This window comes from Penicillium rubens, assembly GCF_028828025.1.
Source record: "Penicillium rubens strain IBT 27055 chromosome Unknown utg000002l_segment0_segment0, whole genome shotgun sequence".
NCBI classification, from domain to species: domain Eukaryota; kingdom Fungi; phylum Ascomycota; class Eurotiomycetes; order Eurotiales; family Aspergillaceae; genus Penicillium; species Penicillium rubens.
In genome coordinates, this window is record NW_026890600.1 from 1,334,211 (window position 1) to 1,361,000 (window position 26,790).

The following is a 26,790-nucleotide window of genomic DNA, read 5'->3' on the forward strand; positions in this document are numbered from 1 at the left end:
GATGAGCTGGCGATGCCGTGCTTCACCATTTCCTTGGTTATGTCGATTCACAACTCTGCCGCTACAGCCGGAGAAAAGAAAATTGAAGTTCCTCGGCACCCCTCAGGCTTTGCTCTCCTGATCCTACGCTCCTGCACGTCACCCGGGTGGGCTGTTGAATGAACTTAGCGTCATCCAAGGGCGACAGTTAGCCTCTTTTGGTCTTAACAGCCGCATCATCCTAGCAACTCCTGACAGGGATCTTGTTCTGACCTCAGGTATTCCCCTCATGGCGACTATCTATTCGGGTGCCTAGGAACCCCGCGTACCTTCCTAATTTGCTCGGAACGGCCCTCACCTTGAGGCTTTTATGCGCCGCAATATCCGGGCATTCATAGGAAGACAGGACTATCCAAAAAGGGCAATAGACGTCATTTCTTTTTTTGCTTTTATCATTTTGTTGTTAGATTTCCTTTGTTTTTTCCCGACAAATACCGTGCTAGAATGAAATGACTCATATGCCCGAGTAGACACGCAACTTCAAGACTACATTTTAGAGCTGATTTAGTGCTGACAGTGTCTCCTACACATCATCTGTGCGCTATCAACGTGATATCGTGCTGGGCGGTTGTGGCGGGTTAGGAAAAGAATCCCCTCAGTTCCCTAGGGCAACATCAAGAACAGCAAAATAGAGCAAAACAAGTTCTTCCATACAGAGCAGACCGCGTTATCAGTGTCCTAATTTACCCACATTACCTAGGTATAATTAAAGAGATGCCGTTTCTCCTCACTAGCCCCAATATACCCCACCCAGTAACGAAGTAAAGACAAAGAGCGGTGGCTGAAGCAAAGATCTGCGAGTTCGTGGCAGCCACTCTTCCCCGATGACAGCAACACGATAATCTCTTGTCGGGTCAAAACATCCTGACCGCTAATCACTGGGCCTCAGGTGATCCATAGTTCAACTTGTCAGCCAGTGAGAGACCCCCACCGGACCCGACTAGGGGGGATACAGACGGGATGATGAGGGGGAGTTGTTTATCAAACCCCATTTGCCTGTGTTGTTCTCCGTACTGGGTACAGATGTACGTGAAGAACCGTGCTATCATGCCACGCTTTCGCAGGTATATTTTTTTTTTTCAGCTCTGACGTGCGACATACGATTTGCAGTCTAGTATCAGGATGGGCGGTAATCGAGTGGATTACATGCAATTATTTCCTTGTGATCAGTTAGACGTTATTCAATAGGGTTGCTTTGGCCATCTCGAGAATCCTGGCGGATACAGGGCTGTCTCATTTGAGGATTCTCACCCAATCATCCTATATTTTGGTTCGGACCTCACTGCTCAAAGACCTCAAAAGGATGGACATGGTAGTATATTGTACTTGTATGGGGGAAACGCATGTCTTACCATTTTTCCTTCCAAGATTCTTAGGGTCTTCCATTGGCTTGACTTGAGGTCCACTTGACAGGGTCGTTCGCTCTGTATGGAGTACATCGTACAAGCTAGTGTATTATATATGACATCGCTCAGGGGGTCCTTCCAACGTTTCCTTCTGGAAGGTCAAAATTACTGGTACAGCCTACAGTAACGGTAACATAGTACTCACGTCATTATTACCTATATAGGTATTCTCTTAAGAGATTTCTGATATCAGAGAATCTGCAAGATTGTGAATGGCGCCATATCTCCATGGAGAGAGGTGCGTGAGCCCGCCAGCCGCAGGGGTCTGCATTCCAATTTTGATGTGCATGTAAACAATTACCAGTCAATCTCGCATCCGCTCCTTGCTACGATCAACAGCCCTAAATAACCCCACTTTTGACGGCTTCCCCTATAGGACGAAGCCTTCGGCGAAAAAACTCTCTTTGTGCCCTTTTTGATTTTATGGGGCTATGATTGATTGCGCTTGAGTATTCCCCGGGGTCATTTCTGAAAGAGTGATTGGATTAATAGAAAAAAGTGAAAACCAAAAACTATGTGTATATATATCTCTTTCAAGTTAATGTTCTTCTACATGAGAGAATATCTCATTATTTAACTGGATGACGATATCCCCTGTGCAATTCCAACGTTGGGGCCGTTTTAGGAGAATAGCTAATCATTGTGATGACATCATGAAGACGCAACGCGAGAAATTCTTTTCGATACAGTATTAATGGTTTTGGTACCAGTACCGTAATAGTATTGTTGTCAGGTACAACAGTATGTTGTACATCGAATGTTCCTTGGAACCTTCCGAACTTGGTAACTCCTGTAAGATGTTATAGCGCGAAGCTGGCCGGGATCTGAGAAGGTCATTGATGTTGTCCGTTTCAGGGGCATATGGGTATACCCATTCTTAATTAAGAAGACAAAACGGGAGTTTGAGTGTCCTAAAACTGAGCTATGGGTCTGATCTTCAGGAGAGAACGGAAGGGGCTTGTCATCTCCATTCCACGGCAATTTACTCTGTAGTATTTCCCCTCCCCTCCCGAGTATGGAGTAGTCGACTATGTTGTATCACATAATATAGTTGTCCCGACGTAACATTTCAAATGTTTAGGTTAGAGAATGCAATCTCCTATGCTCTGTATCATAGCACTTGTCGAACAGAGTTACCGAGTACGAGTAACGATGTAGACTCCAGATGTCTTTCAAAGTAATCTATTCCCATATTTCAGGAACAAATTATACAGACCCAGGGGGATGGAACCGTTGCGCCTCATTGAAGCCAGGGTTGTTGCTCCATCACCCCCTGTCTCGCCTATACTTTCTTCCCCGGTCATATCACGCACGTCATGGTGGTATTCTGATTATGACTTTGCTAGAAATGGCCACTCTCTCTAAGTACCTACTGGACATACAATATACACCCGAAGGGAAGTACTCGGCCAAATGTAGTGTCCGAACTAGGCAAACGAAGTACCCCGCTTTGACGCATGCACATCGGCAGGCCTTTACCTTTGAAGGATGACAGTGCATGCCAAAACGATACTATCCACTACCACCCAAAGAAAGAAAGCCATCGCAGAGACTGACACGTCTCAGACATCCCCCACTCGTCTTAGCCCACAGCCACTTTCAGCTCAGCCTCGTCCCGCTCCTTCGATGCGTCTTCGATGCTTCCCGGGTTGATAAGCAAACCAAACCAGGCTGTGTTGGTAACACTGAAACAGAACAAGAAACAAAAACAAAAACATTCAAAGAAAGTATCTCACCATCCTCGGGCCTCTCCCTTTGATACGACACACCCGGGCTATCTCCGTTGTCAGAACCAGTGCCTCCAATCACCGGCCCGGCTGTAGCTAAACACTGGGTTTTGTCGACCCCCCATAGCACATTTTGATTCCGACTGCAGGAAGGCAAATGTGAGTCTTTTTTCTTTTTTCTTTTGCCTTTTCTCTTTCATTCTGCAGGTGCATGTGACTCAACTTGGAATAAAGGTTCCCATCGTATCCGACGAGATTGGTGCAACAGTATCATAGGGCGCCTGTGGCTCGCATATCACTATCACTGATCGTGTAACAAGAATCATACTTTGCGACTCGTCCCGGTCCCGTTCAGAATGATACCTTGTTTCAGAGGAAACTATCCCGCAACCGGCATAGCGCCATGGTTTGTCTTACAGTTGATATGCTCGGGGTTGAGTCTTTGAGCCGGTGCCTTGTTCCCTTGCCGGGGTAGATTCCGCAATCACCTCCATATCACCCCTGTATGGGATACAGCCTATGTGATTCCATGCACGGTCTCCGGGCGTCTCGAATACTGGTTTCATAGGAGGCAGGAGGTCATACGAGTAGGGAGATCAGATACGTGGCCATGATCCGGATACCAAGGGAGGTAGACCTATGTTTCCCAGATCTTGCAATACTTTTACATGATGTATACTATACCTAAGGCAAAGCGGGAGAGCGGGAAATCACCCGCAAGTACTCTGCACTCAGCACATACCTGGGACATGTCGCATCCACCAGCCTTCGATTACCCATCATGCTGGAAATCGTGGCTGGATATCTCTCGCGTACCGATATTGCGGACCCATATCACAATAGCGACCGGTACCAAGCGGCTCCGGCTTTCAGAAAAGGAAATCCCCACCATACTGACTTGATCTTAGCCTCGCGATTGGTAAAAGTCGCTGATGGCTTGAATAGGAAGCTGACATTCTGAAGCAGTGGATATCAGCCCCAGTGGGGCAGGTAGCAAAACCAGGAAAATGCCCCCGGAAACGCCGTCACAAGCCAACGTGCCCGTTTCCAAAGCCAGCTTAGCTGGTGCTTACTCCTAAACGAGATCCAACATCCCGCGGCAAAGTTTACGGTCGATATTGTATACGTCAAATCAATTTATCCGAAGCACTCATTTCCTCTACCAGTTCTACACACATCCCCACACATCCACATTGCACCATATTCCAAACACCCGGGATGTAAAGCAGACGCGAGACATCTACCTGTCGCAGATCCAGTGCTAAAAATAACGCCTTTCCATATCTCGGAATCTGAAATCTCGAAAATGACCCCCACATCCAGCTCCCGTGGGACAACGTGGCTTCCAGAATTTTCATCGAAGGCCGTTCAGCCCACTTCGGCAATTCAGTAAAGGATCAGGGTCAAGCCCCAACATGTGAGGGTCCACTTAACACGACTACGCGGCTTCAAACACGAGAATCTTTTTACTTTTCGCGTGTTTGAGGTGTATTATTCGCATCATACGACGGGTCGCTCGGGAGCCGTTGCCAGCGAATCTTGGTACGCGAGTCTTGGCGGTTTGACCTTGGACCTTTAGGGCTGCCCGGGACAGTGGCTGGATAGGCGTATCAAACCTGTTGCAACTGTGGATCTTGTTCACGGGCTATGTTGCTGTCGCGACGAGTGGTATTACTGTAACATGCGATCCATACAGGGGGCTGTAGTTGGTATTCGTCGGTTTTGTGTGGATTTTGAACACCGTTGTCTATTCTTAGGAGCGGCTCAGGGCACCCCTGTGCAAGGAATGCATTGCTTGCATTCAGCCTCTCTATTTTCGGGGCATTGCCGAAGTACCTTGGTAATTACAACATAGTACATCGCCAAGTTACCTGCTTACTACAAAAGTTGTTGTGCGCGGACGTCCTTTTGTGGTGCTCACGGGCGTCGTAGATTAAGTTTCACGAGTGAAATGCAATAGACACTCAGAGAGGCATTCATGGTCACGTTCATTCTTACATCTTAGATACATTGGTTGAATCACCTGCTTGGAGCCTGTTTTGGGTTTGGAACAGTCGTGATTTGAGGAGCCTTGGTCCTCCCGCATGCCTTGATCTTGCGACCCAGCACTGCTATTCCATGTTCCGACTGGTTGGGGCTGAAGTTGACAACGCACCAATAGTGTCCGGAGCTTTGACATGTGCAGTCCTACTGGGCCGAATGAGGATTCCTTTCTTCTTCACCGCTCCTCGGTCAAGAGCGCTTTTCGCTGTATCGATTTTCTCTCGTTTTAACGCACTTCCATATTAATGGGACTTAGATATGACGTAGCTTACTAGAGTCATTCCGTCGGTGAAAGGATGGATATTAACAGGACCACCGGGGGATATGGTAAGGTCGATGGGACCAATAACATACCTCGGAATGCGAAGTATGCAAAATCACTCGACGGCATCACGGTTGGTGTATAGGTTGTCTCTTATGGTGGTCCTAAACCCTCCGTAACCCTCGTGAAGCTACGATTTCGTCTACCCAGGGTAGCCAGCCAGTCATCGAACACTGTTGCTGATGTTTCGCACAGAATATCGCGGCACAGAGATGATTCGACCTTCGCAATTTTCTGTTGTGTACAGGGACTTGGGCATGGTACGAAAGGTTTCGCGCAGACGCAACATTTCCAGAGCATAGTCCCTGCTTTCAAACCCGTTGTTGAAGTCTTCCCGACTTCATAGGATTGGTATAGTCGATGGCAGGTGCAGAAAGCCCTATCAACTTCGTTTCGGCGGCTGACCACAAACGCCGCGGATCGCAACGCAGGATTGAGCAGAGCCGTCGGGCACTGCATCCAGAGACAGTCGACGAGAGAGTGTGGATGACCGAGTACCGTACTGCGTGATCTCACCATCTGCTGGACTGCTGGAATCCATTATCTGCATATCTGAGTCGACCGGGTTCTGGCAATCGACGCATCGCTCGCCGGGTGCCGGTGCCGGTCACGGTGCGATGTCGGTTTTGTGAGGTACAGATTACTATATGCTTTTAGTATAGGCCATATTGGTATGGGTTGTGTCACGTACCCGATGAAAAGTGAGAGCCCAAAGGTATGAAGAGCTGAACCGGGGCGATGAGCAATGAGTTATGGTATCCAGATCCTGAGGATCCATGAGTCTGTTATGGAAAAGTAACCCCGTGATAATCTCTCAAAAATAAGTAGGCTTTCGAATAACAACCGTTTAGAGAGCTGTGCATCGACCTCTCCTTGTCCAAATAAGTCATGGTTTCCTCCGGGTGGGAGAATGTGAGAAGGGGTTTGGAAGTTCTGTAGATACGTGAGTACGCTTATTTAGTTGCTCCTGTGTCCGCATTATATAGCGGCACTAGACAACTAGACAACGAGCGTTGTCTGGTATAATCTGGTCTGGTCTGGTTTGGCTGACTTAGGATATATTGGAGACTGTTACAACCTGCCCCTGGACTGGCGAGTTACACACTAGGCCAAAAGACCACTATATCTGAGCGTTACGCTCAGATATTCCAGGCTCCGATATATATAGTGCGTGTCGTGACAGAGACGTCATATTGATGGGTATTTGTAGATTCCTTCCCTCTACCATTGCTATTTCACGGTGATCTGATAGGTCCTTAGGGTTTGAATGAAGCATGCATTGTCTATGATTGAATAGCCAAAAGCATCCTTTTGAGACCCTCTAGCACATCCTGCCCGTTGTTATCTGAAGGGCTTTGTCATAGATTGAGGGTCTGTTTGTTAGTTGCACGGTAAGACATATAAATGCCTTGCTTTTGATAGTTTAAATGGTTGTGACTTCATCTCCTTCACTCTCCTCTGGTAGGAGTAGTCTCCACATATATAATAGCAAAGGATATCAAAAAAGAAGATATAGAATGACACCAAAAGTGACACACGAAGGGACATCCAAACGACAACATTGAACCCATAAGACACAGATCCGTATAATATGTTGGCCAGTTGATGCTATACCGGTTTAGGTGCCCGATCTCAGCCTCAAAATACACCACTTCATTGCTAACCTCAAACAGTTGGCCGACTTTGTTTTTCCCTTGAGATTATAGAATTGCCTAGTTCCCCCAAAATAATGATTCATATGTGACTCAGTGGTGAAAGCACCAGATGAATTTGCCGCTCCTATTTAAATCGCTCCCCACCGCATATCATCTCCACATTTCAGCTCTCAACGCCGAACTCTCAATGTCAAACCATCAACATTAATTTACCTTCTTTTTCTGCCTCATAAGGTGGAATCTCCCCTCACATTCTTCAAGTGCCAACATCATTATGGCAAACAGAGCTCTTCCACAGACTCTCAAGTCCATTACTGCTACGAAAATCAGTGAACTCTCCAAGCAACGCGTCCTATTTGATCGGCACAAAACCGAAATTCTTGCAGTTGCCAACGCGGCGCCAGATCTGCGCACCCGTGCTCAGGCTTTGCTGGATGGAATCTCACGCCTGAAAGGATACAGTAAGGATTCGCTCGACAAAGATGACCTAGATCTAGATGCCGATTCCTCAGATGAGGAATCGGAGGACACACTCACTTCACGTGGAGTCGGTCGTCTGCAGCCAGAAGATCATACGAACATTCGTCGCTTTCTTTTACAAAGTCGCTACGACCATTCTGTTTCTCAGGCAGCCCTACAGGATCGTGTCACTCAACTCGAGAAGGAGTTGCGATATCTTGAGATAAAGCATGAGCACGGTGCCTTCTACAGCAAGTTGGTTACAGAGTGGTTGTCGGAGTTGGATGGGAGCATTACCTCCACTGCAGACACTAAGTCCGCTGACTCCGATCAAAGCTTCGAAAACGTTGGGCGGGCAGAAATGCACGAGCAACGCGCGACTTGGGAGTCCTTGGTTTTTACTCCTGCGACCCATGTCAACGAAGACGCGATCCGGTCCTACCTCAATGATCTTTTCACCCAGACCAAACTTTCTCGACAGGCACTCAAGGATCTCCGAGCAAGTATCCAATCGTTTGAAACATACCTGTCCTCAAAGCGTGAATGGTTCAACGTGGACGAACTGGAATCGGTCTCCCGGGCACTGCTCAAGACCGATCTCCTCGGCGACGAAAAGACAGCCATCCTGAAAGAGTTGATGCGGAACAATGAGGTAGTCCAGGAGGTGGCAGATGTGCTCAACATGCGCATGGCCTCACTCGATAGCTGGACCTGGACAGGAGACTCAGATGGTATTCCTGTTGAAATGCGCCGCCAGCTCAATGGTAAATACCGGGTCTTCATGGACGAAGACCTCCTCGACGCCCTTCTGCTCCAGTACATCGGGACAATGTGGGCTGTGAAGTTGCGGAAGACATTTGAGCGATTCCTAAATTCCAACGCCTGGAAGGTCCTGCATGAGGATATCCCAGAAGACCACAAGGAAATGCGCAAGTACTTCCTTGGCCCAGAAGCCAACTCGGGCTCTGGCAATATCAACGAGATTCGGAAGGACACATACGCCGATGAATATTTCATGAGCCAACTACCCACCTCAAACGTCGAAGGTGCGTGCGAATATGATGACGAGGGGTCCAAATCAAAAAACGCCTTGGATACGAAGCACTCTCTTCTCCACCTCCTGATCACAGAGTCTATCATCCATAAACATCAGCGGGGGGACTTTACCGCAATTCGGTCGGATTTTGAGTGGTTCGGCCCTTCAATGCCCCACGCCACCATGCTTACCGTGCTGAAGTTCTTTGGAGTCTCTGACCTATGGATCAAATTCTTCGTAGTGTTCCTGGAAGCTCCGCTCAAGTTTGCCCAAGATGGAGCCGAGGGCTCTGTTCAAACCCGCAAGCGTGGCATTCCAATGAGTCATACATTGGGTGATTGCCTCGGAGAATCCGTTCTCTTCTGTATGGACTATGCAGTCAACCAAGCTACCGACGGCGCCTTTCTATACCGGCTCCATGATGACTTCTGGTTCTGGGGCGCACAGAGTACTTGCGTCAAGGCATGGCAGGCAATGGAGCAGTTCAGTCAGGTGATGGGGTTGAAGTTCAACACAGAGAAGACCGGAACTGTGCAGATGGGTCTGGGTTGCAGTCCACTGCAGTCGGCCCTTCCCGCTGGTGATATCCGTTGGGGCTTCCTGGTTCTGGATGCGCAGCAAGAGAGATTCATCATCGACCAGGCCCAGGTGGACCAGCATATTGAAGAGCTTTCACGGCAGCTTTCTTCCTGCAAAAGTGTGTTCGCTTGGGTACAGGCATGGAACAGCTACTTTGGCCGCTTCTTTACGAACAACTTTGCAAAACCGGCCATTTGCTTCGGTCGGGACCATATCGACATGGCCATCTCCACCCTGAGCCGCATCGAGCGCACACTCTTCAACAAAACCGCAAATGACAAAACTCCGTCGGATCAAATCAATGGTGTCACCGACTATCTGCGTACTCTGATCGCAGATCGTTTCGATGTCAACAATCTGCCCGATGGATTCTTCTATTACCCCATTGAACTCGGTGGCCTGGGGCTTCTAAATCCCTTCATCAGACTGCTCGCCATGCGTGAAAATATCAAAGAGACCCCCGGGAAGCTCCTTCATAAGGCCTCGCTGAGGGATGAGGCAAAATACGAGGCGGCCAAAGAGAAATTCAAAAAGGACGGTCCTGATGCTAGCAGCCAGTTATGGAGCGAATGGAGCGGCAAGTCCAAGTCATTCATGTCCCTGGAAGACTACACCCGGTATCCAGAGACGTTCAGTCCCTCTCTTGTGCGCGTGTACAAGCAGCTGACCCATGTACCGAGTGAGATGAACGTGGCTCTGACTGGGAGCTTTGACATGGAGAAAAAATACCTTCGTTCAGTGGCCTCTGCAGCCTCTATCCCTCATTTCTATGGGGAAATGACACCCTACTGGAAATGGGTTGCGGAGTTATATCACGAAGGGATGGTTCGTACTTATGGTGGCCTCGCTGCTGTGAATCGAGAGTTTATACCCTTGGGTGTCGTGAAGACCCTGCAGGAGGGTAAATTCAGGTGGCAGAGCTGATCAAGGATTATCCATTTGAATCACCTGGTAGTCCTATGGCTCCATAGCTTATGACTGTGAATGAAACCTACCAAATGTATTTGCGGTGCTCCTCGTAAAGTCCGTACTCTCATCTCCGCCTTCATATGTAACACTAGAGAACTCGTATAAGGGCTTCATCCAAATATCGAGGATGGCCACATCACACCGTCAAAGGAAAATGATGCTTATAATTTGATGACTAGACAGAACTTTGACGGGCGGATCAACACCTTGCATTCTCAGCCAGCCAGCGGCTGTTCATAAACGCAGGAGTGTGACGCCGGTTTCCTCGAGCATAGCTTTTGAAGTGTCCATGGTAAGACATAACACACTCCCCCGGAGTAGTGGTAGCGATATCTGGCCAAGTTACTTATTATGAGGGGATGGTCTTTTGGGTATTCCAAGACATACCAACGCCACATAACTGGTTAGATGTTCAACTATTTCTTGAGGCTAGATGCTACCAGGGGGATGAAGGAGCAAGAAAGATGTGATATGAATCTTTGGGAAGGAGGCTGTATATGAAGCCTCCGAAAATGACAAGCGAGACAAAGTAGGCAAATGCTCAGTCTGCACAGAGACAAACGCATACTCTGCACGCATCGCATGTATGCATGCATGTCAACAATTAGACATGAGCAGCAAGAAAGGAGGCAGTCATAGACGCAGTAAATGTGATGCAGTACTTGTTTATCTAAACATCGCCCCATTTCGAGTTCCGCACAACGAAATGGCCTGCACAGCGTGATTTATCAGGTTGGTGCCTGCACTTAGACCAACGACCAATTACTGTAGTGCTGGGGCTGTAGGACTACCTGGTGACGTTCACTAGCTACTTGTATGGAGATGACGAGACTTTACTCTACATTCCACATGAAGTTCTACTCTTCACTCCTAGCGGTGATATATCGTGTACAGCGCTCGCTGTTTTCAACCATCACTATGATGTACCGCATGTCTATTCGGGAAAGTGCTATCTTTATAGTCTTGTTTATCGGGCTTCCTAGTCTGGGTCGTGCCTGCTGCACTTGACTCATTGAGATGATGACGCTCTTTCCATCGCCGAAACGGCATTCGGTCTGGCAACCATGGATGAAGCCCTAATTTTACCTCTATTAGGAAAAGTACACTTCGACGTTCTACTTATCTCGATGTCGGGGGCTCTCAGGAAGGCTTAGTAGCTTTCGAATAACAGTCTATATACAAGGCCCTTGAATCCATTTCCCTCCTTTTTATTTCTCACTTCTTCATCTACTTCCCCTGACTATTATATCATCCTGCCATCAGCTATCTATTCAATCCATTTCAAGTACGCCTCAATTGGCCTTTACTATACAGTATATAGAAAACTCGATTTACGCTGAGAAATTGATACACCAAAACCACCTCCAGCCCCGTCGAGGCCCTTCTACAAAAATTACCGAAGGCCATATACGACAACGCACGATGACTTCCGTGCAAACCTACTACGAACAGGCCGAGGTCTCCAACTGGCTCGATGCCATTTATGGGGACAACGGAAGCATTGATCCTAGGTAAGTATTGATATCTATGTCTCTTGCAATATATACCAACGTAATCTACAGGACACTCGAAGTCCATCAAGTGATGACCACCGACCACGACACCCACAACGACACCTGCCACCATGACCAAACATCTCTGTCGGAACAAGAGCCATCTCCGCCCTTGCCTCGTTCCTCCTTCGACCTACAAGCCCTAGGTCCCTTAAAGCTGGAGCACGAACCGCCATTCCCGAGATTCCTTAGCATGGCAGGTCTTCGTGAGCTGTACAATCGAATCGGCCAACCTGACCGAATGCCGACATTGGCCGATTTCTGCAACGAAGAAGCAGATTCAGTTTCACTGACCACGACTGCCACTGACTCGGAGTACGAAAATTGCTTTCTCCCATTCTGTGGAGCTCTACCACAACCGTCTGGGGGATCCCCTGCGGCTACCTATACCGCCTCATCTCTGTCGGCGTCTGCATCAACCAACCACGAACCCCAGTGGTTGCCTCTCCTGGTTGCGCGAGTCGTATCGAGCAAAGCCCGCAAAGCATGTCAGGCTTTGAAGAAGAAGCTTGTGCGGTGATATTGCCGCCATCACCAACATAGACTCCATTGATTCCCACTACGCTTCCCAACGGAAGTGCGAGTCCCCTAGGCACTATAACATCTCTCACAACCATTCGCACAACTTGCTCGGTCACCGTACTTGAATCTCGCCGATCCCATTTACTAATCCCCGGGGGAATATATCTGTGGGAAGCTTATAAAGGTGTTCCGATTTCCTGAAATCTGACTGCAGTTAACTGCATACAACTTCCTCGATGCTAAGGTCGCCGCTTGAGGGGAGCCGACGAATGCGCAAAGTACGCCGCCATGGTCATAAAACAACGTTATGACCAGCGTCACACCCCAATCTTCTTCTCCACCGGTGACTACGTCTACCTACGTCTTGCTCAGGGAGCTGACCCAGGTTACGTGCTTCCCTCACGAAATATCACTCGCAAGCTCTCACAGCGCCACATCAAGTGTCGTGTTATCGAGCGAGTGGGACGTCTGGCCTACCGTCTCCAATTGCCACCAGAACTCGCCGGCGCCCACCCAGTGGTCTCGGTACAACACCTCGAGCGAGCGCCGGCCGAAGGCCATATGACCTCCACAGAACCACCATCAACACATGACCCCCGTTTCCCAGACGACACCGACCTACTCGAAGACGAAGAGGCTTATACTAGCTGCATCAAACTGGAGGCACTCAATGAGGTTAGGGAGAAACTGGGAAAGCCTTACGCGAGAACTCCTCACGTGGCACTGCTCTCCCCACTGACGGCGTCCATGTCACCACCCTAATCTTCCGTACGCCATCTCCAGGCCTGCTTGCACTACTGCTTTCTTGAACAAGATCGATCTTGTGTTGAGAAGATTTAGAACCGCCCAGGACTATGGATGTCATCAAGCGCCAATGGACATGAATAAATGAAGACTTGAAGTGAGAAGCGGAGGCCAAGCTAGAAATGGTCGCCGAAACACTGGACGATGGATGCACTTATGGAGAAAGGTACTTGATCTGCCTTGAACCGTGCACCCCATGCATGTTGTTGTTTGTTGTCGCTGTGCCGAATCAAGCGTGCCAGTGAGATAACTGGGGTACTCTTTCCAACTGGGAGATTTATCCCAAAGGGTTTTAACCCAGTTGGTTTTAACGAGGCCCCAACTTATGTACATATCGCCAGATTTTTTGGTTTGTCGCTGCGGTGGTGACTGCCCCTACAATCGTACACACCGTGGATGCGCTTAACGTTACCCTGGACACATACGAATCAGCGCGGGTTATTAACAGTGAGGAGATTGTGGACAATATCTGGTGATGGGGCCAGTTGGAACAGAACTACAACTTGTGGTACGGCAATGAAGAGGATGTGGCCGTTAGTGTTGTTATCGTTGAAACGAAGGGAGCTGAACCTGCATCAACTGGGGTCTCTCAAACGCTAGGATATATGGGCTGTGTGCACAGGCGTCGAAAAGACCTCCAAAAAAAAAGATTCAACTGTGTATATGTCCTGCCTACCACCATTTACTATTCTGTGGGAATGAATACTTGTTTAATTCTTTCGATGTCAAGTCTGAAAACCTAGGAATAATCATACACTTGTAGATGAAGCGTCGTTGATGCATGTAGTGCCCATGGTGGAATGTATAGATCGAAGGCGGTCGGCCCACCTGCCCCTTGTTATCTCGGCAGAGTTGCCTCTCCACGATAAAGACACCGTGAACAACTACGGCCACAGGGCATCATCAACAACACCTATTTCTCTTGAACCAATTCTTCCACAACAGCCAACATGGATCCCTTTTCTGCAGAGGGCGGTAAGCCTTCCATTCCTTTCCACAGGTCCGACCAGCGCTAATGCAGCTTCCCCGCAGAGCTCCTCAACATCCACAGCGCCTTCCACTCGGGCCAATACCAGAGTGTGATCGACTTCGACGCCTCCGCGCTCTCCCCGGAGAACAAACTCCCTGCCCAAGTCCTCAGACTCCGCTCCCAGATTGCCCTTGGCCAATTCGACGAAAGCCTCGCCGAGCCCTCCATCGAGGAGGACAGCCCCGACCTGTCGGCCGTCAGGGCCCTGGCCCTGCAGTCTGCCGGCAAGACAGACGCTGCCTTGCAACTCGCACAAGAACTCGCAGAGAACTACCCCGAAAACAACACCGTGCAGGTCCTTGCTGCTACCGTGCTGCAAGCCCAGGACCACAGCGAGGAGGCGCTGGCGCTGCTGTCCAAGCACCAGGGTAACCTTGAGGCGTGAGTTACCGTGTCGCAAGTCAAATGCGATATACCGGAGGGCATTGATCTGATAATCTCTTTTACTTTTAGTGTCTCTCTCATCGTCCAGATTCACCTCCAACAAAACCGGACCGATCTCGCCCTTAAGGAAGTTCAGGCTGCCAAGCGCTGGGGTCAGGATTCACTACTCGTCAACGTTGCCGAGTCGTGGGTTGGCTTGAGAGTTGTATGTTGATGCGGGACCTATAATCACATGTTCAATGGTGTATGAGTGCTGACTTTGGTCTTTCTGATGTACAGGGCGGAGAGAAGTACCAGTCTGCATTCTACGTCTACGAGGAGCTCGCCTCCGCACCCAGTACCTCCGCACCGCTAGCTATCGTCGGCCAGGCCATCGCTGAGGTCCACCTCGGTCGTCTGCCGGAGGCGGAGGCCGCCCTCACCGCCGCTCTAGAGAAATACCCTACCGACGTGGAGTTGATTGCGAATAGCATTGTTTTGAATGTGTTGGCTGGCAAGCAGACCGAGGAACTGGAGTCGTATGTCATCCTGTCGCGGCTCCGTTCGAACGATGTAATCGATTTGTTGCTAACTTTTATCTCTCGTCTAGCCGGTTACAGCAGGTCCAGCCCTCGCACTCCCTTCTCACTGACATCCAGGAGAAGAGCGAGTTCTTCGATACAGCGGCGGCTAAGTTCTCTGCCAAGGTCTCCACGTAGAATAATCTATCTGCTGTTCCATATATTTGTTGTTTTGTTTAATCCGAGTCAGGTGAGCCTATCCTGCTTGTTTATGAAAAGACATGACCTCTCAATCTTGCAACTGGTATTTGGATTTCCCACCTGTAATTGGTACGAGCATACATGTAGGAACATAAGATCTGTCTCTATCGAACCTGTCCTTCTGCTCCACAACAATGTGGCAGCGAATAACTCATAGCCGGGCGGCCAACCACTGCCGCAACTCGGAACCAGTCTGAGTCTCCTCCTTAACCATAGTATAAAACGGCGCATCATGCGACTCATCATACCCAACGACAAACGTAACCTCCTCAAAAACCGACTTAATCTTCTTCACAAACTCCTGAATAGGTGAAAGCAAGATCTCATCCCCACCAGCAAGAATCAAAATCCTCTCCGTCTTCGCACCATCCCACCACTCTGCCGGCGCGTTAAGCGGCTCATTCCAATTATCTGCCGGATTACCGGCGCGGTAAGAAGCAGACCACCTCGTCAAGACGTCCGGCGTAATAATATCCTTCCACAGATTATCCTTCATCGACGGCCACTCCGTACTGAAGTTAATCCAGGGCGCATACGCAAAGACGCCCGCCAAGGGCGCCGACAGCGCCAGTGGCTCGATCTCTGGGTGCGGGTGAGACAGGTGCAGCAGCGTCGCTGCGGTAAGGTTCCCGCCTGCGGAGTCCCCGCCGATAATCACATTGGCCGGTGAGCGGCCGGTCTTGTCGATGATGTAGCGCAGGGCTTCGACGGCTTGGCGGAGCTGGGTTGGGTATGTCGCGTGTGGGGTTAGCGTGTACCGCGGGAAGAACACGGCTAGATCGTGGCCGGTCTCATTCAGGGCTTGTAGTATATCGAGCCAGAATTCAAAGTAGGCTGGGATGGCGGGAATGGCAAAACCGCCGCCTGTTTCTTTATTAGTATTTTGTTTGTTTTTTTTTGCTTGTTATTCGTCGATATATTGGGGGTTTGGATTAGGTTTTGGCTCTGCAGGTACCCGTGGACGGATTTCTCCATGTTACACGAGGTTGGAACGCACCGTGGTAGTAGACGATGACGTTCTTGGCATTCTTGTTTCCGATCCAGTGGCCCTCTGTGTTGTGAGGGAGGGTGACGCTCTCGGGCTGGAGACCGCGCTTTTTCATGACACTTTCGTAGGCTGCTGAAGTTGGGAGACTGAGATGTCTGTTCGACGATAGGTCAATGTCTTGTCCAGTTTTATTGTTGTATTATTGGGAGTCATGTGCAGAAGAATCGTCGAGAGAGAAGGACATACTGTGTCTGCCGATCCGATCTCCGATCAACGATTTTCCGAATAACAGCTGACAAGACATGGTGATCATAGCGCTTGGGGCTGGCTTTACCCCGGAAAACACCAGTAATGGCAGCATACACCATGCTGGCGTACATTGACAGGTGCAGGAATGGGATATCTGCTTTTTCCCAGAACCCAAGCTGGGGGACATCTTGGTTGGATGACATGGTTATGATTTCGAGTGATTGAAGCTCTTGGGGTAGGGGAAAGTGAGCTGAGCCGAGCGTCGGCTTTATAGCTTCTCCCCCGCTCTATCGATTCCCTCGGCTGTGGGGCCTGCAGGACCCGAAGCCGATGGGCGCTGATTGGCTTCCCTCCGATCTACAGGGGTTCCATCCATGGAGACGGATGTCTCCAAGGCATCATCTTAGGGCCAGGTTTGGCGTGTCGACGGCACTTCCTTAGAGATTTTGTCTGTGAGCTTGATCGGTTATGGGATTGGGATCCGACTTACCTTCTGCATATAAAAAAGAAACCAGGTAAGAGTTGCATAAGAGTTTAACAAACCTCAGGAACAGACCTCGGGAACCACATCAAGAAAGCAGAGGCACATTGAACAGATGCTGAAGATATTATGAGCATATATTTTACGATTAGTAAAACTGGTGTACGCACGCAACGTTCAAAATAGCAACGGGTCCCCAGCCTTTGCATACTTCGCCGCCAGGGTACGGGTGCAGCAGAAAGCCCGAGGCGCTGCGCAAAGGAGGAGAATTTAGTCACATTTCGTCGAGGCCGCTAGAGACCCTGCTACAGATTCCCCAATTAGGACACTCAGAAGCTTCACGGCCTCTGGAAGGAATCGATGTTGATCCCCTCTCGGAGTGCCTGCGAGATGGGGACCGGACGGCCACGCCGCTATATGTGGACTTGTCCCGATACAGTCAGCAGTAACATTAGTCAAATACGAACTCTATACAATTTTCAGGTTCAGGGCTGAAGTACCCGAAGATGACGTTCGCCCTAAGAACTAAAATCTGACATCCTTAGCAACTTCCTCTTTGTCAATTAGGCAACTTCTAATTTATCGTCGATTCAGGCTGATCGACCCCATTCTTCCCCTCCTCATAGACCCTCTTTACGGACCTCCTTTGATATCTCATCTCATCAGCTGAAGAAATGGGGACCAAGTTCGACGTGACTCCGGAAAAGCAGGCCAGCGTGCCTCGCTTCGTTTACAATTAGCTCACCGTCAAGCCTGTCACGGTCCAGGGAGTCAGCCTTGCAGGCAAGACTGCTTTGGTGACTGGATCCAACACTGGGGTGGGCCTGGAAACCAGCCGACAGCTCCTCGAGCTGGGACTGAGCAAGCTCATTATTGCCGTCCGCAGTGAAGAGAGAGGTTAGACGGCGAAGGAGAGGTTATCCGCTGGTCAGAATCTATCCGACGTTAGCATCGGGGTCTGGGAGCTTGACCAGTCCGACTATGACTCTATCGTCGCCTTTGCAGAGCGCACCAAGAGCCTCTCGTGGTTGGATATCGTCGTGCTGAACATCGGCATCGTCAACGCGACCCGCGTCTTTAACCCCAAAACGGACCAGGAGGAGATGACCTAGGTCAATTATCTCTCCGAATGGTCACCGATGCAGCCGTCAAACTTGGCGAGGAGACGAGGAGACGCAGACCTCAGCTGGGGCACCTGGGCACCTGGGGGGCAGACCAGAAGACTTAGTCAGCGACTTCTGGTCCCGAGCTCCCGACCTGGCTGCCGACCCACTTGCCCGCGATGTCACGTAGGCCAGGTCGCGTGCTTGTAAACATAAAGTTGTTTACGCCGACATCACCATGCACCTAGATCACAAGATCCCCTGGAATACAGTGTCATCTCACTTTGCCTTTATAAAGGGCAACCCATGCATACGCGAAAGGGATTTCATCATTCATGATCGTTTAGCTGATCGTCAATCCCCTGAGTTCAACCATTTCACGCGGACTCTTATTTCGACCATCGAGGAGTTCTCAACCACAGAGCGAGCCAAATACCCACGTCCTGACGCTCTACCAACATCTGGACCCCTGTATGACTCGTCTATTCTACCCACCATCGAAGAGACGTACCACCTTGGACCGCACGAGACCAACTCCGCGGTATCAAATCCACTATGTGAGGAGTTTCAGGATGTCAACTACTGGATCAACGAAGCCCCCTACAGCACCTCCACTGCGTACCTAGCCGATGCAGTAAAAATGCTCATTATATCGAATGAGATGCTCGCTCTGTTACGTCTGGCCAACCACAAGGATATCCCATTAGCAGATTTAAACAATCTAGGCTGGGGTCATAGCTTCGGTGTGACACATGTTGCTGACGTGGCTCTGGAAATTTATATGCTATTGAATATCTCTGCTTCCGTCAAAGCTAATGCAAAACCAGGATCTGTGAATGGTACGGGTTGTCTGACGGACACCGAGCCATTCGAGAGGTTTATTGGTTGGGGATTGGCTGATTTTGACTATCCAGCTCAAAATATACCACATCGGTTGTTTTGGAATGCGAAGGGCATTCCTAGTAGCTTTGGGATCCCGTCGTGGGACCCATTGGGTCTTGGAAGTGATGAGGAGAGGAGGGAGATGAATGACTACCTGAAGATGTGCTTTGAGTTGTTGTATCGATATGATCTCTTGATGAGGGAGATGGGGAGGGATCCTGAGTGGAAGGGGAGGATCCTCGGGATGCTGCGCCAGTGGGGGGCAACGTCTGTTACCATGGACGAGACAGGGTTCTGCTTCATTTGATCTATATCGTCATCTTGTGCACACTGGATTTGAATATGTAAAATGCTAACCGGCGTGCTAAATACACACCTGGTCAGATAATCGGTCCATTAGCGAAGAGATTTGGAAACGTTCGAACGTTTTGATATAATGGCTGTGACATGACTCATATAGTTCATATGGATATGTTGCGTTTACGTTGAAGCTGCGTATATTTAGGACAGAATACGATGTTGGCCGTCTCAGAAGCCATCCTCCTAGCGAATAATAAGGCTTATAAAGAACTCCCTACTGGATGTCGAGGGCCGAACTTCTCCTACTCTCAGTACTTGTACTCGCGCCAGCGAATCTATATTATTCCAACTAACTAAGGGTACTTACTCGTCAGGCTAGGAACCTGATTCATTGCCCTGGAGTTGGCTTCGTCTCCCAATGTCATAGTGCTCGAGCTATTTAGTCCAACAATAGTTCTATTGGATCACAATTTGAGACGTGTCGAGTATATTTGCCCATCATATTATTTTTCTAAGGGGTCCGAGCCTGCTCCAAGGTAAACTGCAGCTGTGACGATTCGTATATAAGGGGGCAGAATTCCGGTCTTTATGGTCCTTAGCATCTTCTTCTCTCACAAGAGCATTACTCCCTGACCGACTGAGAAGCTTAAAGAACATACCTTTCTTTCCCTTCGAACCTTTTTACTATCTTTATCCCGTTCCCACCAACCCAGCAAAATGGAGGCCATCGGAATGCCATCTGTGGATAAGCACACAGGGGATGGTCTGAAAGAGCTCAAAGCGTCCTCGCCTGATTCTTTCAAGCTCTTCGCATTTTTTTCAGTTTTTGGCACATCACGTCTCAGTCTGTTGTTTCTCATCGCTGCTATTCAACGCAAACGATATGTCTCGGGATACCAATTTCCATGGAACCGTCGTTGCGTTTTACCCAACGGGATGTTCGATCATCCCAGTTGGAGAAAGATATCTACAGTGTTGAAAGAACATAAGCTTTTCAAGTGCGAGGACATACCAGGTTCATACATTCAACGGGTTTCGATTGAACCAGAAGTCTGCGAATCGACTCTAAAGCTACTCGACGAATCCGAGCGGGAAAGGCTGGTTGTGTTGGCTGCGGATGGGTTACAGTTTCTTATATCGTATCTTTCGTTGACGAAACCCTCTGCTACGATGACGTTTATTCCTAACATGGAATGCCTGTGGGAGAATGTGTGTCAGGTTAATCATATGACCGATGGCTCTCCCAACTTCTCGCTGGCGACGCTTCGGATGTTTCTATCACATTTCCGCCTCAACGAGAAGACAATGGACCTTGCCATGAAGGTCCACGACCACATGCGGCAGAGATGGTCCGAACACATGTTTAAACACGTTGACGAGGAACGGAAGACTGGCGAGATTACTCCCGAAAAAATGACTGCCATAGAAACCAGGGCCAGTCAGTATAAGGCAGAAGCAAGGTATGACAAGGGCATTGAGGTATTCAATGAAGTCTTGGAACAGCCTACCTTTTCGGAACAGCCTCTCCGTCCGACACGCTTGAGTAGAGGTCGGGATGAGTTCTACTCTATCGCGTTGAGAGAGGCACAGGGATTCTTGCGTTCGGAATTGGAACTTCTTGATCCTTACGGTGAACCGATCAATAAATCCACGCTGTCGTTCACGTTGGGTTACGTGGGACGACTCCTCAGGAAGCTAGGGCACCATACTGAAGCCGACTCACTTTCCGCACGTCACCCGGACGTATTTGGGGATTATTACAGGAGCGCTTGGATTGCTTTACACAGGGACAAAATACTGCCGTGGCTGCAGCCACAGCTGGAGGTTGACAGATTCTACCTTAATGCGTTGCATCATGCCGGTTGTTATCCAGGTGACCAATGTTCTGAAATTTGACTGAGACACCGATGATGCTACTTATCTGCTTCTCGACGCCACTTGGTACGCTTTTGCTATCCTTCCGTCTTTTGTATGCTACTTTTACACCCTTTTGGAAAACACTCTTTTGAAAATGATAACCTATGTTAAATCACTCTTTTGGCAATTAATTCGGTATGAAATGCTACGTATGCTTGATCTATAAAAACTCGGTCCGTTCGCTAGGAAAATCATCTTTTTTCATCAGTCGTATTTGATTCATACAAATGCGGAAATGTGTCAGATACCTAGATAATCTAAACTACAGTCTTGATCCTTTGGACTGTACAAAAGAGTGATGGACTGCCATAACACAGACCTTGGTCAGAGTGTAGGCGCTTACCTGCTCCTCGGTCTTCAATCCACTATCTTTCTCCAGGAGCCTATTATATTATTAGTCCCAAACAATCTAATGGAGTCTCGCGTTGCAAGTGGTATCTTTGCTAGCCGCCCAGGGGTCTCTACTCCGTGAAACAGTACCTATATATGTTCAAACCGTTGATGCTAAAGAGCTGAGTTATGATTCACAAGCATGTGCATCAGTATGATTAGGAGGAAATTCTGTGTGGCCTTCCCTGTTTCTTGCTAATTATAGGCTACACTCGTAATGATCGTGCTTTTGGCCTTCGGAGTTGTGTTTTCCTTTGTGGGTATATTATACGTCCTGCGATTCAAACCCGTCACGCCTATCAATAAACGCTATGAAAAACAATTTACAACTTCATCGCGGAAAATGACAATCTCACAAAATCAACAAAGTAAGACAAGACCTCCACCCTCCAACCGTGTACTGCTGCCCTAGCTAAACCACAGGTCGACCATCCTTTCTCAATTCCTAATTCGCTTCTTCCTTCAACAAGATACCGTCTGTATTAGGCGGATTTGGCCCGAGGCGCGGGTAAGCTCAGCCTCCCGATATTTTTTATCATTCCCGGAACGAAATACCTTCGTCGCTGTCTCCAGGTGGTCTAGCGCAGATTCAAGAATAGACTTGGCCTCCGAAGACTCATCATCAAAAGATGGGCTAATGACGTGATTGTAATAATCCATACCAAGTTCGTAGCTTGCCATCCCAAAAATGGAGTGGGCTTCGCCCAACGATGACTTCAAGCACAGAACAGCCCGCTCATGGAGTTCGATTGCTTCTGAGAGATGGCCGGCATCGAAGCACGAGTTGCCTAGCCAGTAAAGGGTAAAACCAACACTGAGGATACCCATCAGTTAGAAGACCAGGAGTCACAAACAAGGTCATGTATCACTTACAGAGGGAATTCTTTGTTATCCACGTCAAATTTCTCCTCCAGTTCTATGAGAAACCTCTGAAGGTGCAATCTCCCCTCCTCCGTCTTTCCTTGCGAAAGCAGGCACCTTCCCAAGCCCACGTGGTATTTGGTGTACTTGACATTATCTGGCATGAGCCTGAGGGCCTTGCGATAGTAAATTTCAGCCAGGTCATAGCAGCCCTTGCCATCCAACGCTTCCGCCTTGCAACCCCAAAGAAGCCACTCTTGTCCCTTGTATACCTCAGAGCGAACGACCACTCCTTGGTCAAGGTATTCTATCGCGCCTTGGATGTGCTCGAGTGCCACGTCAAAATCATTGATTGCAATCCTGATGCTTGCATGCAGGAACTTCGTCCTGGTTCGTTCCTCATATTTCGCTTTCTCCTCTCCGGTAACGTCAGACCAGTAGCGGGAAAATATCTCGAGGTTAGTTTCTAGCAGGGTGAGTCCCAATGCGAAATCGCGGTCCCTGTATGCTAACCTTGATATTGTCAGCATTCGAGAAATCATTCACATGGTCTGAAAGATGCTCACCTTGCTGCTTCATCCAGCATGATCAGAAATTCGAGGGCAATCTGGAACCTATTTTCTGGGTTCGTTGTTTTTGCGCAGTAGTATAAATCACGTACTAGTTGAGCATTGCGTGTCAATTCCGATTTGATCTGGTCAATGTTTGAGAGGGGGCCGGCAGAGTCTGGTGCTCTTTGGAGATCAAGTTCCTCCGGGACATGCAGGGATGGATTAGAACGAAGTTGGCTTAGAACATGTCGGGATGCATCGGAAAGAAGAAGTTGTTTTTCTTCCGGCGTGACCTTGTCATATCTGACTCGGGCGCATAACAGGGCGCTTTCAACGGCCGCGATAGGAGGCTTTTTACCGGCAAGGCTCATCGTGGGCTTACTGTAGACCAAGGTTATGAGAGTGAAGAATAAGAGAGACGATCCGAGGATGATGAATGATCTGTTCCGCAAAGAAACGGAAGGAGAGGTCTTAAATATAAGAGTGATGCGGGAACTTGAAGGGATTATATCGATTTTTTGACGAGACTATAATCAACCAACGTATATTCACGTCAGGCGCAGATAACAATGCTCATAAATGGCATCTGCCAGTTGGTCTGAACCCCTTCTATAAGCCATAGTATATGCCCATCCAATGTAGAGAACAATGTTCAGCCAACATGGATCAATCAGAAGGCAGGCGGCGAAACACTCTCCTGAATCCTTCATAGGTTCTGATGGTCACCATAGGCTGCCCTGAAAATCCACTGCCCCCGAGGTGCGAAGGACATGTTTAATCAAGCGCCGCTCTGTTAAGATCCAACAATAATCGAGGCATCATTCATCCTGTTAAATATGATCACTGCCCAGCCATTACTACGTATTGTAGTATTTCATTCAAGTAAGTGATCCGATGAATCAAACACCTCCTGTGGCGGTTGAGTTAGGGCTATAAAAAGACGCCGAGAGGATCGTGCACTTAGCGCCTACATACCGGATTTTATGCTGCGAAACATGGTTTTCCTTTTTGTGTTTAGTGCTCACCCCTTGCCGCTTTTTGATCCACTAAAACTGCACGACCCTAAGCATTACACAATCATTAAACCCGGTCACTGAGCATCTATAACGGTACCCAGGGATATGCCAGGTCTCGGTTGCCCAGACACATTCAAATATCCAATAGCACCTTTTCGAAGGCGAAATATGGCACAGTCTATGAGTGTATGTATATATCCTAGAAACTATCCTCTTTATACCAACACTGTGGAACCACCTGGACGAAAACTGATAGTCCGCACAAACTGCCCAGGAGGGCTAACAACGTCCTTATCACGGTAGACTTTCTTCTTACAATAACAAGATTGTAATGTTCGGCCCTACGTTTCTACAGAATACTCGAACTCTCTCGCCTACAAAAGCTTTAAGGGGCCTATCTCTCGTCAGCGCAGCCTCGTGTCCATTAAGGACAACGACACTTAGCTCCTCTCAGAGAGCGACGGATTTTTACTTCAGGTAGGTAAAAGAATAAAAATAAGACTTACGCTGGTCCTTCATTAACGACCCAAAATAAGTCGCTGCGATGATTCATTCATTCAACCTCTTACGGTAGATAGTTCTCCGCGGAGATAGACGGAGAAAGCCCTCTATGTACAAATTCCCCCTTGAATTCTTGCGGGCGGGTCACTGTTACTTGTCGACCATATATGTAAGCTACCTAGACAATAATGGATGACGTCTTCAGGTCCGGCGTCATAGACCCGCGCACCAACGCGGTAATACAAATCCAGTACTGACAAAGCATCAAATTCCCAAGTCCCAACGTAAGGGGCAATTGTCTCGAGGTAAAACCAGCCGTATTTCTCCACGTATACCCCTAAAAGGACTAGACTCCGAGCTTTAGCTTGTATACTTTCGGAAACTAGTCCTACAATGTACATATGCATGCAGGTATATAATAAAGTTCGATGACACCTCTCGCCGAGAGAACCTGAAAATTTCCAGTCGATTCAAGTCAAACCTCTTCAAGTTGTAGTCAGTCTTGTCTGCAGCATTCTCAATATGTCCGCACGAATTCTTTTCCGGCGTCCAGTGCTCCAGTCACTAGCCCAAAGGGCTTATGCCTCGGTGCCCCGAAGGGCACTCACAGCACAACAAAAGCAGATCGTGAAGTCTACCATTCCCGCCCTTGAGGAGTATGGAGTCACGATTACCACACTCTTTTATAAGCGCATGCTAGAGAAAAATCCGGAACTCAAGAATATGTTCAACACCGTTCACCAAACAACTGGCGAGCAACCCGCAGCTTTGGCACATGCTGTGTGGGCATATGCGGTTAACATTGACCATCCCGAAGCCCTAAGCACAGCCGTTTCTCGCATCGGGCATAAGCATGCCAGCTTAGGGGTCACGCCTGCTCAGTACCCCATTGTCGGTGAACACTTGCTCGCCGCAATCAAAGACGTCCTAGGACCAGCCGCTAACGAGCAAGTGCTCGATGCGTGGAAGGCAGCCTACCAGCAACTCGCGGATATTTTCATCAACTTCGAGGAAGGTCTCTACCAGCAAGGCGCGAAGACACCCGGCGGGTGGAAAGGGTGGCGGAAGTTCTTCATCTCGAAGAAAACCCCGGAGAGTGACGAAATCATTTCCTTTTATCTCACTCCGGTGGATAAGGGCGCTCTACCCTCGTATCAGCCCGGACAGTTTGTCAGCGTGCGCTGCTACGTTCCCGAACTAGGCTCCTACCAGCCCCGTCAGTACAGCCTGTCTGACGTGCCGAACAAAAATCACTTCCGGATTTCTGTCAAACGAGAGTTCGCGAGGGATTCCAAGCCGGCTGGCCAAATTTCAAATGTGCTTCATGAGTCGCTGCCCGAAGGAGCAGAGTTGGACTTGAGCATGCCTTTCGGCGATTTCGTTCTCGACATTAACGCCACTACCCCCGCTGTCCTGATAAGTGGAGGGGTGGGACTCACGCCCATGATGTCTATGTTGAAAACCATCATCAGCCAGCAAGGCCAAGCACGGCGAGTTGTCTTCATCCATGCGGCACGAAATGGCCGCGTCCATGCCATGAAGAATGATCTGATCCAGATCGTGGCCGAAAACCCGTCAGTTAGTCGCATGGTTTTCTATGAAAGCGCAGCCGAGAATGACGTGCAGGGGGTAGACTATGATCATGTAGGCCGGGTGGATTTGACGAGAATCAAGGACAAGGCTGTTCTCCCGGATGCAGATTATTATATCTGCGGGCCTCAGCCGTTCATGCATGCTCAAAGCAAGGATCTGGAGGCTTTAGGTGTGGACCCTAAGCGCATTCACATGGAGGTATTTGGATCTCCGAGCGAGTGATTGATTGATCGAGAGATGGACCAAGATGACGGGAGTCCTTACTATCTTATTGTTCCATGGGCATATTGGTGGAATATGTATGTCAGGTTCCCTGTATTTTACCCTAATATGGTGTTGTGATGGAGGATGTCTGTGCTATGCAAATAGCGCTGGACAGAGTTTCCAAATCAATATGAAAGATGATATTACCAACATCAGTTAGCGCCTGAGATGCCTGAGCGTAACCCCCTTGGCTCACTTGCGCCATACTATAACAATGCTTATATATATTGGGACATAGGGAGCCAACAAACTGATGAAGCGAAATCTGGCTTGGAACTTAACAAGCAAGTAATACCCATGCCCCATTTGGTGCGGAGGTCAGGCTATTTAGAGGCCCATTAGTATAATATTCTCTAAGAACTTGGATCGTGGCACAGCCCGAGCGCTTTCAGGTTGGTCATTTCA

The 26,790-nt window shown here is 48.8% G+C and overlaps 11 protein-coding genes across 11 annotated transcripts; 9 read left to right on the forward strand and 2 right to left on the reverse strand.

Moving 5' to 3' along the window:
- Nucleotides 1-5,719: 5,719 nt before the first annotated feature.
- Nucleotides 5,720-6,047, forward strand: N7525_002958 (uncharacterized protein; the record flags this gene model as incomplete). Its single annotated transcript, XM_061212547.1, has 2 exons — nt 5,720-5,797; nt 5,895-6,047. The coding sequence occupies 2 exons, from the start codon at nt 5,720-5,722 to the stop codon at nt 6,045-6,047; spliced, it is 231 nt and encodes a 76-aa protein (XP_061069568.1).
- A 1,419-nt stretch (nt 6,048-7,466) lies between these two features.
- On the forward strand, nt 7,467-10,190 carry N7525_002959 (uncharacterized protein; the record flags this gene model as incomplete). The annotated part of the gene is made up of 1 exon (XM_002559581.1): nt 7,467-10,190. One exon carries the CDS (start codon nt 7,467-7,469, stop codon nt 10,188-10,190), a length of 2,724 nt encoding a protein of 907 aa, XP_002559627.1.
- Nucleotides 10,191-11,657: 1,467 nt separating this feature from the next.
- Nucleotides 11,658-12,308, forward strand: N7525_002960 (uncharacterized protein; the record flags this gene model as incomplete). Its single annotated transcript, XM_002559580.2, has 2 exons — nt 11,658-11,746; nt 11,798-12,308. 2 exons carry the CDS (start codon nt 11,658-11,660, stop codon nt 12,306-12,308), a joined length of 600 nt encoding a protein of 199 aa, XP_002559626.2.
- A 290-nt stretch (nt 12,309-12,598) lies between these two features.
- Nucleotides 12,599-13,072, forward strand: N7525_002961 (uncharacterized protein; the record flags this gene model as incomplete). The annotated part of the gene is made up of 1 exon (XM_061212548.1): nt 12,599-13,072. One exon carries the CDS (start codon nt 12,599-12,601, stop codon nt 13,070-13,072), a length of 474 nt encoding a protein of 157 aa, XP_061069569.1.
- Nucleotides 13,073-14,064: 992 nt separating this feature from the next.
- N7525_002962 (putative Coatomer subunit epsilon) lies at nt 14,065-15,226 on the forward strand (the record flags this gene model as incomplete). The annotated part of the gene is made up of 5 exons (XM_002559579.1): nt 14,065-14,089; nt 14,147-14,525; nt 14,598-14,733; nt 14,808-15,046; nt 15,118-15,226. 5 exons carry the CDS (start codon nt 14,065-14,067, stop codon nt 15,224-15,226), a joined length of 888 nt encoding a protein of 295 aa, XP_002559625.1.
- Nucleotides 15,227-15,440: 214 nt separating this feature from the next.
- N7525_002963 (putative 6-hexanolactone hydrolase) lies at nt 15,441-16,729 on the reverse strand (the record flags this gene model as incomplete). Its single annotated transcript, XM_002559578.2, has 3 exons — nt 15,441-16,153; nt 16,287-16,432; nt 16,524-16,729. 3 exons carry the CDS (start codon nt 16,727-16,729, stop codon nt 15,441-15,443), a joined length of 1,065 nt encoding a protein of 354 aa, XP_002559624.2.
- A 952-nt stretch (nt 16,730-17,681) lies between these two features.
- On the forward strand, nt 17,682-18,119 carry N7525_002964 (uncharacterized protein; the record flags this gene model as incomplete). Its single annotated transcript, XM_061212549.1, is given in 3 exon segments — nt 17,682-17,735; nt 17,748-17,885; nt 17,910-18,119. 3 exon segments carry the CDS (start codon nt 17,682-17,684, stop codon nt 18,117-18,119), a joined length of 402 nt encoding a protein of 133 aa, XP_061069570.1.
- Nucleotides 18,120-18,348: 229 nt separating this feature from the next.
- On the forward strand, nt 18,349-19,299 carry N7525_002965 (uncharacterized protein; the record flags this gene model as incomplete). Its single annotated transcript, XM_002559577.1, has 1 exon — nt 18,349-19,299. One exon carries the CDS (start codon nt 18,349-18,351, stop codon nt 19,297-19,299), a length of 951 nt encoding a protein of 316 aa, XP_002559623.1.
- A 710-nt stretch (nt 19,300-20,009) lies between these two features.
- Nucleotides 20,010-21,188, forward strand: N7525_002966 (uncharacterized protein; the record flags this gene model as incomplete). Its single annotated transcript, XM_002559576.1, has 1 exon — nt 20,010-21,188. The coding sequence occupies one exon, from the start codon at nt 20,010-20,012 to the stop codon at nt 21,186-21,188; it is 1,179 nt and encodes a 392-aa protein (XP_002559622.1).
- An 873-nt stretch (nt 21,189-22,061) lies between these two features.
- Nucleotides 22,062-23,382, reverse strand: N7525_002967 (uncharacterized protein; the record flags this gene model as incomplete). The annotated part of the gene is made up of 3 exons (XM_002559575.1): nt 22,062-22,413; nt 22,473-22,973; nt 23,027-23,382. The coding sequence occupies 3 exons, from the start codon at nt 23,380-23,382 to the stop codon at nt 22,062-22,064; spliced, it is 1,209 nt and encodes a 402-aa protein (XP_002559621.1).
- A 1,668-nt stretch (nt 23,383-25,050) lies between these two features.
- Nucleotides 25,051-26,343, forward strand: N7525_002968 (NO-inducible flavohemoprotein; the record flags this gene model as incomplete). Its single annotated transcript, XM_002559574.1, has 1 exon — nt 25,051-26,343. The coding sequence occupies one exon, from the start codon at nt 25,051-25,053 to the stop codon at nt 26,341-26,343; it is 1,293 nt and encodes a 430-aa protein (XP_002559620.1).
- Between the last annotated feature and the right edge of the window lie 447 nt (nt 26,344-26,790).